Raw genomic sequence first — 13661 nt, 5'->3', positions numbered from 1 at the left:
GGACATGCTACACACATCAGAGCATGTCCTACCTTATACTTACAATGCACCCTGCCCTTGGGCCTACCATAGGGGTGTCTAATATGAAGCAAAGGGAAGGTTTAAGGACTGGCAAGTGGGTGCACTTGGCCAAGTCGACATGGCAGTGCTAGACTGCACACAGGCCTTGCAATGGCAGGCCTGAGACACACTTTGCACTGTACTAGGGGCTGACAGATAAATCAAATAACCCAATCATGGAATAACCAATTAGTGGATGTATGACGTTACAACGCATACTTTTACCACGCATACCATTACAACGCGGTTTTTACCACGCATACCATTACAACGCATAGCGCTTTGGGGTGCTGGATAGTGAATAGTTTAATTTACTATTCCAACTCCAGTCCCCGTGGACACTAGGGAAGGTTATTGGATAGTAAATTAACCTATTCCCTATCCTAGAGCGCCCCCCAGCGCAATGCGTTGTAATGGTATGCGTGGTCAAAACCGCGTTGTAATGGTAGTGCGTGGTAAAAAATGCGTGGTAAAGGTTGTATACCCCAATTAGTATATCAATTTAACATGGGGAGCACTTGCACTGTGGCACTGATTAGCTGTGGCACAGCGCCCAAAGCATAAATCCAGCAAAAACATATCAAAACAGAGGAGGCAATCCGTCAAAAATGGAAGGGAGACTCACGCCACTGATGTCAGGTCTAACAGTGACTATTAAGTGCTGGCACATTGGGGGCTGACAGGGGTCTAGACCTATATATTTCTCACATTCTCTCTGGTATTCCAGTGTTGTGGGTTTATGCACTTTCCTTTTCAGAGCACCATGGGTTTTTGTGTGACAGCACCTGCTTTTTATTCACTCCTTATCTCTTACTGATGGATTTTGTTCTTTATTTCTTGTGAGTTCTTGATTGTGTGACATATTTCTGACCTCGCCATGCGATTTGTGATGTTAAATGTAGGGTTTTTGGTGTGTCATTAAGGCTATCCCATATTTGTTTTAGCCCTGATGAAGTCTTTTGGCATAAAAGCCTGACGAAACACGTGTTGGCAAGATCTTTTGGCTATCCTGTGGCTGAGGTTTTTCCAAATTAAGAACTGTGGCAAGAATTCTTTTGATTACCCTGTGGTTGGAGTATATCCAAATAAGAACTGTTTACTCAGAAGATATCATGGAAATGGAAAAATAAAGAGAAGAAAAGAAATGTAATACCAGTGAAGAGAGTTCTTTATTGATATGTATACTTATTTTTGCAAGTGTTGCTCAGGTTTAAATTGTGATTATATATATATATATATATTAACAAAACAATATTTTTGTATGTTTTTGGAATATATTAGTATAAAACTATATTTTATTTCCGATAGTCTTGTACTGACCTTTTTTTGGTAAACAATATTTTTGACAACGATTTTTGTAAAAACGATATTGTTTACTTTGATATTGTGTCAGTGATCCTCTCAATTGATATCGCCTGTTGCTCATGTTCACCTATAGCTGTTTTTTACTGAGTTTAACCTGTGCAGTTTCTCCTAGAATCCTTATTTGTGCTTCAAGTCTGTTAAAATATATGTATGGTTAACTATTCATTAGTGGGAATACAACATATGGATTATAGTTTGTCATGATTGTGTGGAGTGGGAGCACACAGTGTGAGCAAACTAGGTTGTGCTCCTGGTAAACACTGCAGCACGGATTTCCTAAGATTCCACATAAGATAGTGCATCAAGGAAAGTTTCTGTACTGCGTTGTCTGAAAGGGAGAAAGCAGAACTTTGCAATATTTACAAAAGATATGGGGCTAGTTCTGCTCTTTCGTAGCACTGACACATTTGTGCCTGCCTAGCATCATGTCGTATGGGTGCCTGGGTTGTGGTCAGAATAGTTATGATGCAGGAAGGTATAGCTTCCAGCACAAAAACTATCCTTTGAGGCAATTTCCTCTTAGTGGCAGAATACAGTACACATGCAAAGAGGAAAAAGTGTGGAGAAATAAAGATATTTCTCCTCGGGTAGGCCCACTATTTTTAGCACACACCCATGCTTACAGGCATTCGGAAATATGATTTTGCATCAAAATACATGGGTGGATCCACTGGAACGACCATGCTCCACTCAAGTAACGCCTACCCGATGGAACGTAATGCAAGGCAGTGCTATGCGGTTTTTTGCAAAGCCATGCAAATCGGGCTTTGTAAATCCCAAAATAGATTTCAGGCTGGGGCTGTGCAAAAAAAGTGATGCAACTCCATGCAAAGTATTAGTAAATATGGTCCTGCGTTTATACAAGGGCACGGGTGCAGTGTAGGGGCCAGTGCAGATACCTTGCTTCATGCTCCTTCAGAAGCCCATGATATGTTTTTAAAATATTATACATTAGGAAAATTACAAGCAAATCATGAGATTCAATCCTGTGACAACACTAAAACTGTTTCCTTCTCACCCACAGGCCATTTCCTTCTGCTCAACTCGACAGACAACATTGACAGCACCATTATGAGCCCTTGGATCTGGAGCAGGGATGAGCACTGCACAGTGGAGGTGGCTGTCTGGCTTCAGCAAAAAGGAGAGTACGTGGTGCGACTGCTACCCGGCAACAGAACCAGCCACAAAATCCTGTCCACAGCAGGCCAGAGGCATGATGGGTAAGTTATCTGTTTTAATATTTTCTGTTCCTTGATATTTTGTAAGCCACTGCAAAATCAGTAACACTTTGGTAGCTCTTCCAAGGATCCTCCATGGTTACCCTGCTTTTGAGAAGCTGGGATGGATATTGGATCGAAATTGTAACCCTCAAATGTAAAGTATCCACAGTACTTTTTTTATTGAATGGGTAAAATAGTGAATGCACCCCGAGCATATTGCACATTGTACAGTAGCATTTGTATGACGCTTCAGAACTCAGTCCAGGCAAAAAGCAATTCTAAGTGACTGAATACGTGGGTGTAGGTGAAGGGATGAATGATGTTATAGAACTAAAGATTGGGAAACATAGGGCCAGATCTACAAACTTTTGTGATGGGTTTCCATCACAAAAGGGATACAAACCTGCACAAAATATTTTTTGTTGGATTTACTTTCCAGAACAAGACTTGTTTTGGAAAATTGCCTGCAAGTAACGCAAAGCAGCACCAAGGCACTTGGAAGGAGGCATTAAAAAGGAGAAATACTTTTGTTTCTCCTAACTTTTCCCACTTTTCATGTGTGCTGTACTACACAACACACAACCGAAGTGAGAAACCTTCTTAAAGTTAGTCTAGAAGTAAGGCATGATTACGAGTTCGGTAGCCTTACTGCCATACTGCCACGGCATCAGTTCCAAGTGTCACCGCTGGTCATGCGGCAGATTTTCGGACGGTGGTGAAGGTTTTTTCATATGTATCGATGCATGTGTGTATATTTTGACTGCAAAAGTGTTGAATGTACACATATGCATGACATGTGAGAAATACCTACTGCAAGTACTTTCCCATTGATGGAGTCTGGATCATAGGTGCCTAGTCCAGTCAATGGGTGAAAACGGACCTACCTGTATTTCCACACCAACAGGGTTGTTTTCTTCGGGGACAAGATGCTGTTGTGAAGGGGGGACCTGGAGGAAGGGATACAAGTGGGAGACTGCAGGGAAGAAAAGGAAATGGGTGAGTATGCACCCCAATTCCTTCGATATAGCTCACCGGAAACCTAACTCGTAATTTCGAAGGCAATGAAATTCTCTGTACCACCGTCTGACAGCTGCTTTTCCCCTAACAACATTGCGGTAATCTGTGAATGGTTGTCAATGTAGTCGGTGCTCTGGTGGTCTTTCATTGTGCAAACTGACAATATCATAATAGGCCGGTTTTAACGCCTAGTCGACAGGAGGTGAGTCCGATGCTACACTAGTCCCAAGACCGCTAAAGTCATAATAAGGCCCACAGTATTTTGTACTGGAATGCACCCATTCCAGTACGAAACCTATACTTGACTCACGCAGACACCAATGCACTATGGTGCAAAAGTGTGTCAATGGTGCTTGGTGAACTGATTGTACACCAGCGTGAGGGAGAGAGCAGGATAGTGCCATATCTCTGAAGGTATGGTACTTTCATGCTCTCCCCTTCACGCAGCGCAGCACAGGAACTTTGGCTGCTGCGCTGCGTTGTTTGGTAAACCTGGGCTACAGTCTGCCAAATATATTGGTCTGATGAAATTGATTGATGTTTCTGACAACGGAGGTTTAAAAGGTAAGCTTGGAAAGTTGAAGAGTTGTGTTTTTCATGTAGAACAGCTAGGAGGTGGAATGTGGAGCAATTCAGATAAAAGAACAAAAAGAGGAAAAACATTGGGAGCAAGGTAATAAAGAAAACAATTCAAACCTAATAGCGAAACTGGGTGACTGTGAGGCATAAGATAAGGCAAGGAGGCTTCCAGACCCCCCCTATAGAAGAGGTGCTCAAAGCAGGAAACATCGGTTACATCGCAGTGTTCACACCGCAATACCTTTACAACGCGGGCATTACAAAGCAAGTCATTACAATGACTTGCGCTGGATGGCGCTCTAAGATAAGGAATAGTATGATTTACTATTCCAACACCTTCCCTACTGTAACGTAAGCTGGAGTTGGAATAGTAAATCATACTATTTCTAAGTTCAGCGCCCTCCAGGAAAAGTCGTTGTAACGACTTGCGCTGTAATGCCTGCGTTATAAAGGTATTGCGGTGTGAACACTGCGATGTAACATGGTATATCCGTTCAAAGCACGTATGTAAAAACATTGATGGCTTGTCTATCAATATTTTTATATTTGCCTAATAACATCTAAATATTCTCAACACCTGTGAAAAAAACAAACAGCATGTTCGCCAAGGTTAAGAGAATGAAAATTGAAATTTCGACTGGATTAGACCCGCAGCATATCACAGTGCGAGCAACAGGGGTGAAGACGAAACCGGCAATGGCCAATGCCAGGGGACCTGATGAATGCATGAGCCACACAGCTCGACTCTAGGTTCTCCAATAGAGACTCGGAGGGCCCATAGTTGGGATTGTCAGTGAGGTCTTTAGTACTTATTAACCCGGCAGCATTGTCGTAACGAAATTTGAGGGGGCCACTGCAAAGTACATGGAGGGAACCCCTCCCACCAGACCCTGTCGGGAGCACGCAAGCTAGGAGTCTGCGCACAGTGCGGGAGGGAGCCCTCCCACACTGTGGGGGCTAGAGAGGCTAATGTTATGCCACTGCACAGCAGGTGGTTTAAGCGCATGAAGCCCCTATTACCCCAGCCATCTGCACGTGTACATTCCACTTACAATTACAAGTGCCACGGCATGCAAAATACCTTTTGAAGATTGCAAATTGTCACTCATAAAAGAATTTACTATCCAGGTGTGTGGACTGGAACAGGATAGACACTGAGAAACCACACAAACTCATGTCACAGCCTTTTCGAGTGCATCCCAAATTATAGGGGTGTAGGAACAATTAAATCCAAAAGTACCAGTGTACTCATGCAAGGGAATGTTTGCAATCTCAATTGTTCACTATGAACAATGTGTTTGTGAATTTTATTTCCCTAAACGCAACTGGAATCTTATAACTCTTTGCAAGAAATTCATTGGGGAAGCTTCAGCTGGCGCTCTAGTGTTTTTGCAAACCGCTGTAAATTCGTAGGTTTTGTAAATGACTCTGTAAACGTAAAGTTACCAAATCATTGTCTAATGAAGTCCATGCAGGGCTTTAAGTGGGGCAGGTCCAGCCAGCACTCAGTACCAGCAGTAAAATAAAAGCACACTGAAAAAGGGCCTATTCAGGCCTCCCATTCAGTTTGCCTGCTGACAAAAATAGCTGCATCATTCAAAAAATGACCACACAGGGCTTTAAGTGGTTTGAAAAAACTGAGGGCTCTCTCAAAGGGGCGTGGCCAATTCAATTAAGGGTGTGGCTTAAAAACATGTAGGCTAAAAATCGGTTTAGCTTAATGTGCCACCCCACTTGCATTGTGTTGTTCCTGTCATTGCGTCCAGATATATGATACAACAAGTGACATCATACCTACAACAAGTCAAGACTATTGGCTTTGTCAATGGTTGTTAGTTGCATAAGATAAATTAGCAGCAACTATGGCTTGTATTTAATATTGAAAAAGCTTCCACTTAAAGCCCTGGTGACATCAAGACAATGTTGCTGCCACTGAGTTTCAAAAAGAGAAGGGAAATCCAGATAGAAAATGTCTCTTTAATGGATTTCCCTTCCCCTTCAAGGTTTTCCTGGCATGACGTCATGTCGAAACTTCTCCACTTGTGAGAAGTGAGCAGTGTGAGCACGTGCACAGCGATGTGTCTGCTGGCACTGCAGTCCGAAATAAAATGGACCGCCTGTGCCAGGGCACAAAACAGAGCCCGATAGAGACCCGTTTCGAGTCCCCCTTCAAATAACTGCTGGTGCTCAGGACCGGTGAGACCTGGCCCACTTAACACCTTCCATGCTCATGACGAGCTCAGCTCATCATGAGCCACGGTGGTCGTGTGGTCATGACCGTTAGAACGCTCACACGCTGGGCAAATTCCCCTGCTGTGTGAGCGTTCTAAAGAAACGGGTGTGGTCGTGACGAGCTCAGCTCATCATGAGCACACGACCACCGTGGCTCATGACGAGCAGAGCTCGTCATGAGCACCAGGGCGCTGCGCACCCACCACCGCACCCCACCGCCCCCCAGCACAGCGGGGGAATATGCCCCACAGGGAAGGGGTTAATGCCCTGGGACCAGATATGTTTTCCCTGGCAGGTCCCTGTGATCTGCAATCAGTTGTTCTAAAATGGTGCAATAAGTGGAATATGTTTACAATTGTCTCCCCGGAAGCAATGAAGGAGGCCTGTGCGATGCACCCTGTCAGATCTGTGCGTGCTTCTAGTTGTGTTAGTGTGTGTGTGCATGGCTGTTTCTCCGTTGGCCCCTTAATCGGGCACACATTTTGTGTGAGGCAGGCAGAGGGCGCGTGTGAACAAGTGCTGCAGACTGTCCCAGGCACCACACAAGGACTTTCAACAGGAGTGCAGAACAGGTTGTTGCTTTTGAAGATAGTCTGCTCTGCACTCGACCCAATTCATTAATAATAATAAATGACATTGGCTACATTGTTTGTTTCATCCATTTTGAAGACCAAATTCCAGAGACACACTGTGAGGGATCATGCCATATCTCCAGAGGTATAGCAAATGCTGGTCTGCAACAAAAGTCAATAATGTATTCCTTCGTAAGGAGCACACCTTGATTGTGTAGTCCGATAGTCTGTGGTTTTTGGGGTGTTTTTAAAATACCCTCCTACCTATGCAATTACCATTTGGTTTGGGTTGTCTTAGGACACTCCCTTAATTACACAAGGCATGTCTCCTGTAAGGGATTCCAAGTTGTGCTCGTATGGCCACGCCCCTTTCCAGGGAACCTGCGCCTTTTTCATCGCTTTCAAAGCACTGAGTACATGGCCCATGTGGCACAATGAAACCTCTAATAGTCCATGCTTGATTGGTATTCCCGTACCTAAATGTGCTCAAATGTTGTGTTCAATTTCAAACACCAAGAGAAAAGATGGACCCTTTTCTGGGGCATATTATCAAGGAACGGTGTTAAAATTATTGTCGCTTTAGCGGCAGGAAACTGCCGCTAAAACGGCGATAATGGGTTTGATAATATGCCGCTGAGAATTCCAATAGAAGCCCAGGTTAACACCAGAACAATAGCGATAATTTTAACACCGTTCCTTGATAATATGCCCCTCAGTTTCTAATGTGAAACGTGGAGTTGAGCTCCAAGCAGTGGGTTTGAGAATCATTGAGGTGGCGAACAGCCTGTCTCCCCATCACACCGAGTTCATATTTCCTGAAGCTGCGACTTCTGAATACATGATGTGATATGTTCTTCCGCATACTGGTACTATTTTTCTGCTTTTGCCATCTTCAGTGCTGCCGTAAAGATCATATTATTCGAAAGGGGTTTCGCGCCACACTGCTTTGACGAAAAAAGTAGAAATGCAAATCATTCTGGCCTGTCTGCCACTTCTAATTAAGTATTGAAATGATGCTGGCAAGTGGTCAATAATAAAGAGAGAGTGCAATTTGATCATTTTTCCAGGATATGTTAATGAGCATAGGCCATGGGGAAAACCACTCTCGGTTTTTCACTGGTACAGTCAGCTCTCTCTTCGATGACGCCATGAAGCCAGCTGGCAGCCAAGCAGAGAAACATACGAGTCTGGTGTCGGAGTGGTTCACTGATACAAACAAACATTGTCAACGCCAGAATCTTTATAATAAAAATCGTGCAAATGCCTGCTTACTCAGGGCTTGATTACGAGTCTGTTGGTCCACGGACTGCCAGACTTGTGGCGGTGTGGCGGTGGTGGTCTCGCAACCGCCTTATTACAGTTAGGGTAGTCAGACCACGATTGCCGGGGGAAACATAGTTTACAACACACACATACAAACGTGTGTCATTACAGCGAATGTTTTAAAGCATGAAATCCATTACAACACGTCATTACTTCACATAATCCATTACAACGCATTTCCCAAAGCCACGCCCCAGCGGAGTTAGAATAGTAATTGCGCTGTAATGGATCATGCGTTGTAATGACACACGTTGTAACGCATGCGTTGTAAAGTGTCATATTCGATTGCTGCCATGTAGAGGCAGTAATATGATTGGCGGGACCGCCGCGGTCCCACGAAGCATATTACAAGTTTCCTCTCCACCACGGTTTTCATGGCGATTCCTCCTCCATGAAAACCGTGACGGAGAGGAAACAAAGGGAACCCTACAAGGGCCCCCTGATGCTTCATGCCATGTGGATGCACACAGGGGGGCATAACATGTGCCCCCCTGTGTGCTTGCACACCAGTTACTGACGGCATGGACATTGGTGTTCCCATTTCAGTGCCCATTTTTAGAGGCACCGCCGTGGGAACCCCAAAAGAAAACCAGCCAGACAGGAGGAATCTCCTAATGTGGTGGGCAACCCAACCACGGATTTAGCGGTGGAGCAGCGGGGCAGACCCGGCGCTGCACCACCAAACTCGTAATCAGGCCCTCAGTGTCAATCACAATAAATACCCGAGATTCTACTCATTTGGAATTAGAGTGTAAAACAAATGAGTGTGACTGGACATATTCTATCAATGATAGTCTGATAGGTCCTTTGAGGAATCTCTTCCGATGGCCCTTCAATAAACTGAAAACCACATTCAGAAAGGAAAGGTATCCAGTCCAGGGCCGATTCAGAGCTAGTGACGCTGCAGACCAAAAGAGATTGACTACATTCACCCTGCCTCGGGCACAATGAAATACAGCAGAGTAGAGTCTGATTCCAGTCTTGGAGTTAAGTAGCTGGTTAACACCTACAGCCCTCGTGTTTGGTGCTGGAATATTTAGGCAACAGCTTCTTTTTGAAAGGTTTTTGTGGTTAAAACCTTTAAAGGGGCCATCCAGTAGGTTGGGCTTGCCTATTGGGCAATCTGGCAGTACCCAAGGGGCTGCTTTGACAGGTCACTGTGTGGACCTTTTTTTTTACCGTTTGTGGGCCTGTTTTATGGCCAGTTGGGCCGGTTTTAGGTCATGTTTGCTATTGTAGACAACAAGGGGCTTGCAGTCTGTCCATTGCTTAACATTTGTCGGATTTATTGTGACTCTTATTTGCTGCCTTCTGCTGCCTTCTAATTGGCCAGCGCATGCTGGCTACACTTCCTCTTCTTTCGGCTGGTGCATGGACTAAGTACTGATTGCTTCAGCTTGATTGCAGGCCTTCCACTGATCGCGCTGTGACTGAGGTACTACTTTTATTTTTATCCTTCCCTGTCATTCTTGTTGAACCTCTTGCCATTTGTAGCTATTTTTTTACTATTCCACACGCACTTCAAAGAACCTCTGTTTTCCTTTGAAATTAATGTTTATTGTGACAACACATTTTATCTTCTTTCATTGTGACAACAGATGTTATCTGCTTCAAAATGTATTTTCACTAAGACATGTACATGAGCTCTATTGCTTTCTTTATGTGATGGGATTTTTTATATCAAATATCATGCTTAAAATCACATGAGTTGCGCATAGACCTAACAAGCATTGGCAAAGCCAATAGGTCTCACCTATGATTGACTCTGCTATTACCTGTTGTTCATGCTGTACTGCATGGGCATTCGCTGACTATAGCAATGATTTGTACCCATGCTGTATAGCAGCGTGGCTGCTGTGCAGTATGCCTTAAAATAATAATAAGAAAAGACTATGATGAAAAGACGATGATGCATCCACAGCTAATGTGCTTTAAAAAACGCATTAGCCCTGGCTGCCTAATAGCACTTTTAAAAATAAATGTTATAGTCACACTGCAAAGCTTCTGTGCTGCTGTACAGCATGGCTACCAAACATTGCCAAAGCCAATAGCTTTCATACACGAGAATTATTGGCTTTGTTAATGCGTGTTACTGTTTATTTCCCTGATATTACCATCAGCATTTCCTCCAGCTAGCACAAATGCATTCAGTCTTTGTCCCTTGCAAAATACCTATATCGCGTGACTTTGAAAGTTCAAAACTGACCTGATTTGCAAATGTGTGCCACTTTTTAAGCTATCTCGCTTGCTAATGGGAACTACTTTTATTTTGGTGCCTATATCACAAAATCCCAAACATCATCAAACAAATAAACATTCCAGAACGCCTGTTGTTGGTAATAGTTAGAGATGCAGGATTTGGCAGAGAACTGTATTTTTTCTCCACAAAGGATGGCCCTTTAAAGATAAAGGTCTCACTGGATGGATTTTCATTTCCTTACAAACTGCTTCCTTAGCATGAGAGTTGTTTGTCTGCTGTGTGATTGTATATCTTTGAAACAGACAATTTAGTGAAAATATAAAAATCTGCCATTTCACCTTGTCCCCAACAATTCATGCACAGTGCAACCAATGTAATGAGATTTGTTGATAAAATGCCCAGGAAGAGCATGTTTTCAACTTCCTACACTCATAGGCAACAATTGATAATTAAGGACAAATGTCACACTATGAACTCAAAATCAGGTGTGTGAAAGCAAAAGACACGGATGAATGCTAATGTTTGTACTATTTGGACTAATGAAACCAGTTCTAGGGTTACTTGTGTTCTGTTTCAGAGATGACCTGGCTTGGTAGTTTTGGCTGTTCCTTTGGAGCAGGATCTATTCTGATTGCATATGGCTTGGTCTAATCTGAGGTGGCATGGTGGGTAAATGAAAGTTGGGTTAGAATGCTTCTCCTAGCAATTGTCATTCTTTAGACAATCTGCAAGCATTCTTCATTTCACCTTTTTTACCTTTTGTTTGTTTGATGTAATGCTCTAAGTGGCCATGGGTATGGCCTACGTGGGTCCATTGGTCACTGCACCACTGGAACTATACTACATCTAACTGAAGATGCCCAATCAGGCCGGAACCTGTTGTGGATTGTTAGAATTGGGGGTCTCTAGTTGGCACAGGTAGGTACTTGTGACAAATAGGGACCCTCTCCTCGAGTCAGAGTAAGGGGATTACACTCCTAAAATAACCCATGCTAATCCCCTAGGTAGCGTGGCGCGAGCAGTCAAGACTTATTTCAGAGGCGGTGTAAGTTAAGCATTTGTGACCACATACAGTAACCAAGTGACAACACTACAAATGGACACCACTCAAGGTTTTATATAAAAAATAAGTATATTTTATAGAGAGTTACCACAAGACCAATAAACGACAAAAAGAATCCACAGTACTATTAGCTTTCAAGAGTTCTTGTTAAAAAGGCTTAAATCAAGGTTCTGTGCAAGTCAGTAGCCTGGATGGGCTACAGCGTTGTTGAAAATAACAGAGTCTAGCAAATCCAGTGGACCGCGTCGGTACGGGCCCACTCAAAGGTCGACACACTCGGTCATAGTACCTTTTACTTGGAGCGGCTGGCACGGATGTGCGAGCCGGTTCCGGTGATCGTCGCAATGCAGGACGCGTTGTCCCTCAATCCGGTGCAGGCAGCGGCCCGTTGACAGAGTCGGTGGATCCAAGGCTTGTGTTGCAGGGCGGGACGGTGCTTCAATGCGGTGCTTGCAGCTTGCGGTGCGGTGAACGAGCCGGAGTTCAGGAGCTGGCGTCGATCAGTCCGGACAGCGGTGCGAGACGGTCGGTGCGTCGCGAAGCAGGCGAGGCGGTGCCCAACTCCGGTGCGGTCACAGGATTCGAAGTCAGCAGCAGTGACCGCGTCAGTCAGACCAGTTCGATTCGGTGTAGCGAGGCATTGCACGTCGCAGTGTCCTTACAGTCGCGGTGCAGGCTACAGCTCGGTGACGGTGTTAGGACGGAGTCGGTGAGCGCAGAGCTTGCGTTGTTCGAGGCGGACGTTGCTTGATGCGGTGCCTACAGGACACCGGGCCGGTCGTGAGAGTCGGTCACAGCTCCCTGCCTCAGTAGCCACTTGTTTCCAGCAGCAATTCACAAAGGCTGGTGAAGTCCACTGGTCCTGGGACTTCGGTCAGGGGGCAAACTTTCTTCCAAGCCCTTGGAGATCTTTGCACAAGTTGAAAGTAAAGTCCACAAAGTCCTTTCTCCTCTCTTTGGCAGTCAGGCAACCACTGCAGGCCAATCCCCTAAGCAGCACTTCAGCTTGGGAATAGTCTCTCCTCAGTTTCTTCAGGTTCCTATCCTCAGCAGAGGTTTTGTCTTGTAAGTCCAGAAGTGATCTGATTTCTTGGGATCAGGGTCCCAATACTTATACCCCAAAATCCTTTGTTCTCTGAGGGGAGAAGGGCCTGTGCCTAGTCCAAACCAGTTCTGAAGCACTATTTTTACCAGACCTCTACTTTCCTTTCACAGCGCAGGGCAGGCACATCAGACGCCCCACAGGAGGTGGAGACAGCCTTGTGGAAGGCAAGTACAGTCCTGGAGCACTTTGTTGACTGTCTTCCTTCTCTTCTTACAGTGTGCAGGGCAGAGACATCAGATGCACCACAGGGGGTGGAGACGGCATTGTAGAGGGGAGGCCCAGCCCTATTCAGGTCCCAGGTGCAACTCCTCCCTCCCATATAGATGCAGATCTCTCTAGTCACCACCGGGCTGCCCCAGCATGTCTCCTGGAATCCCCCAGCACTGTCACTCACAGACCCAGACAAAGGAATACACAACCTAGCGGAGGCAGGCTTAAATGGTTAGGCAAGCAAATACCCACTTTCTAAAAGTGGTATTTGCAAACCCAGAATATTAAAATAAACTTCACTTAGATATGTATTTTATTATTCTGAGTCCAGGCATACTAAACTCCAATTTCTACCATGTTCTCTGAGTCTGCTAGGATTATAAAATGTAATAAATCTAACAGCCCATTCTGGCCTATGGAGAACAGGTAAGCCTTGCAATAGTGAAAAACGAAAATGGCTGTAATTAGGACATGCCACACACATCAGGGCTTGTCCTACCTTATACTTACAATGCACCCTGCCCGTGGGCCTACGATAGGGGTGACTAATATGAAGTCAAGGGAAGGTTTAGGGACTGGCAAGAGGGTGCACTTGCCAGGTTCTGCAATGGCAGACCTTAGACACATTTTACAAGGCTGCTTCTGTGGGTGGCACAACCAGTGCTGCAAGCCCACTAGCAGCATTTGGAATTACACGCCCTGGGCGCACTCAGTG

At 44.8% G+C, this 13661-nt stretch overlaps 1 protein-coding gene across 1 annotated transcript in view; it reads left to right on the top strand.

Moving 5' to 3' along the window:
* ALK (ALK receptor tyrosine kinase) overlaps positions 1-13661 on the top strand; it is a 2452973-nt gene that overhangs the window by 1076716 nt on the left and 1362596 nt on the right. Inside the window, exon 5 of the mRNA XM_078647129.1 lies at positions 2450-2645. Within this exon, the coding sequence (XP_078503255.1) occupies positions 2450-2645 (196 nt within the window). The remainder of the gene's footprint in view (positions 1-2449; positions 2646-13661) is intronic.

Source organism: Lissotriton helveticus, chromosome 6, assembly GCF_964261635.1.
Source record: "Lissotriton helveticus chromosome 6, aLisHel1.1, whole genome shotgun sequence".
In the NCBI taxonomy this organism is placed as follows: Eukaryota; Metazoa; Chordata; class Amphibia; order Caudata; family Salamandridae; genus Lissotriton; species Lissotriton helveticus.
The sequence above is the reverse complement of the archived record's forward strand: the minus strand, read 5'-3'. Positions and strand labels throughout refer to the sequence as shown.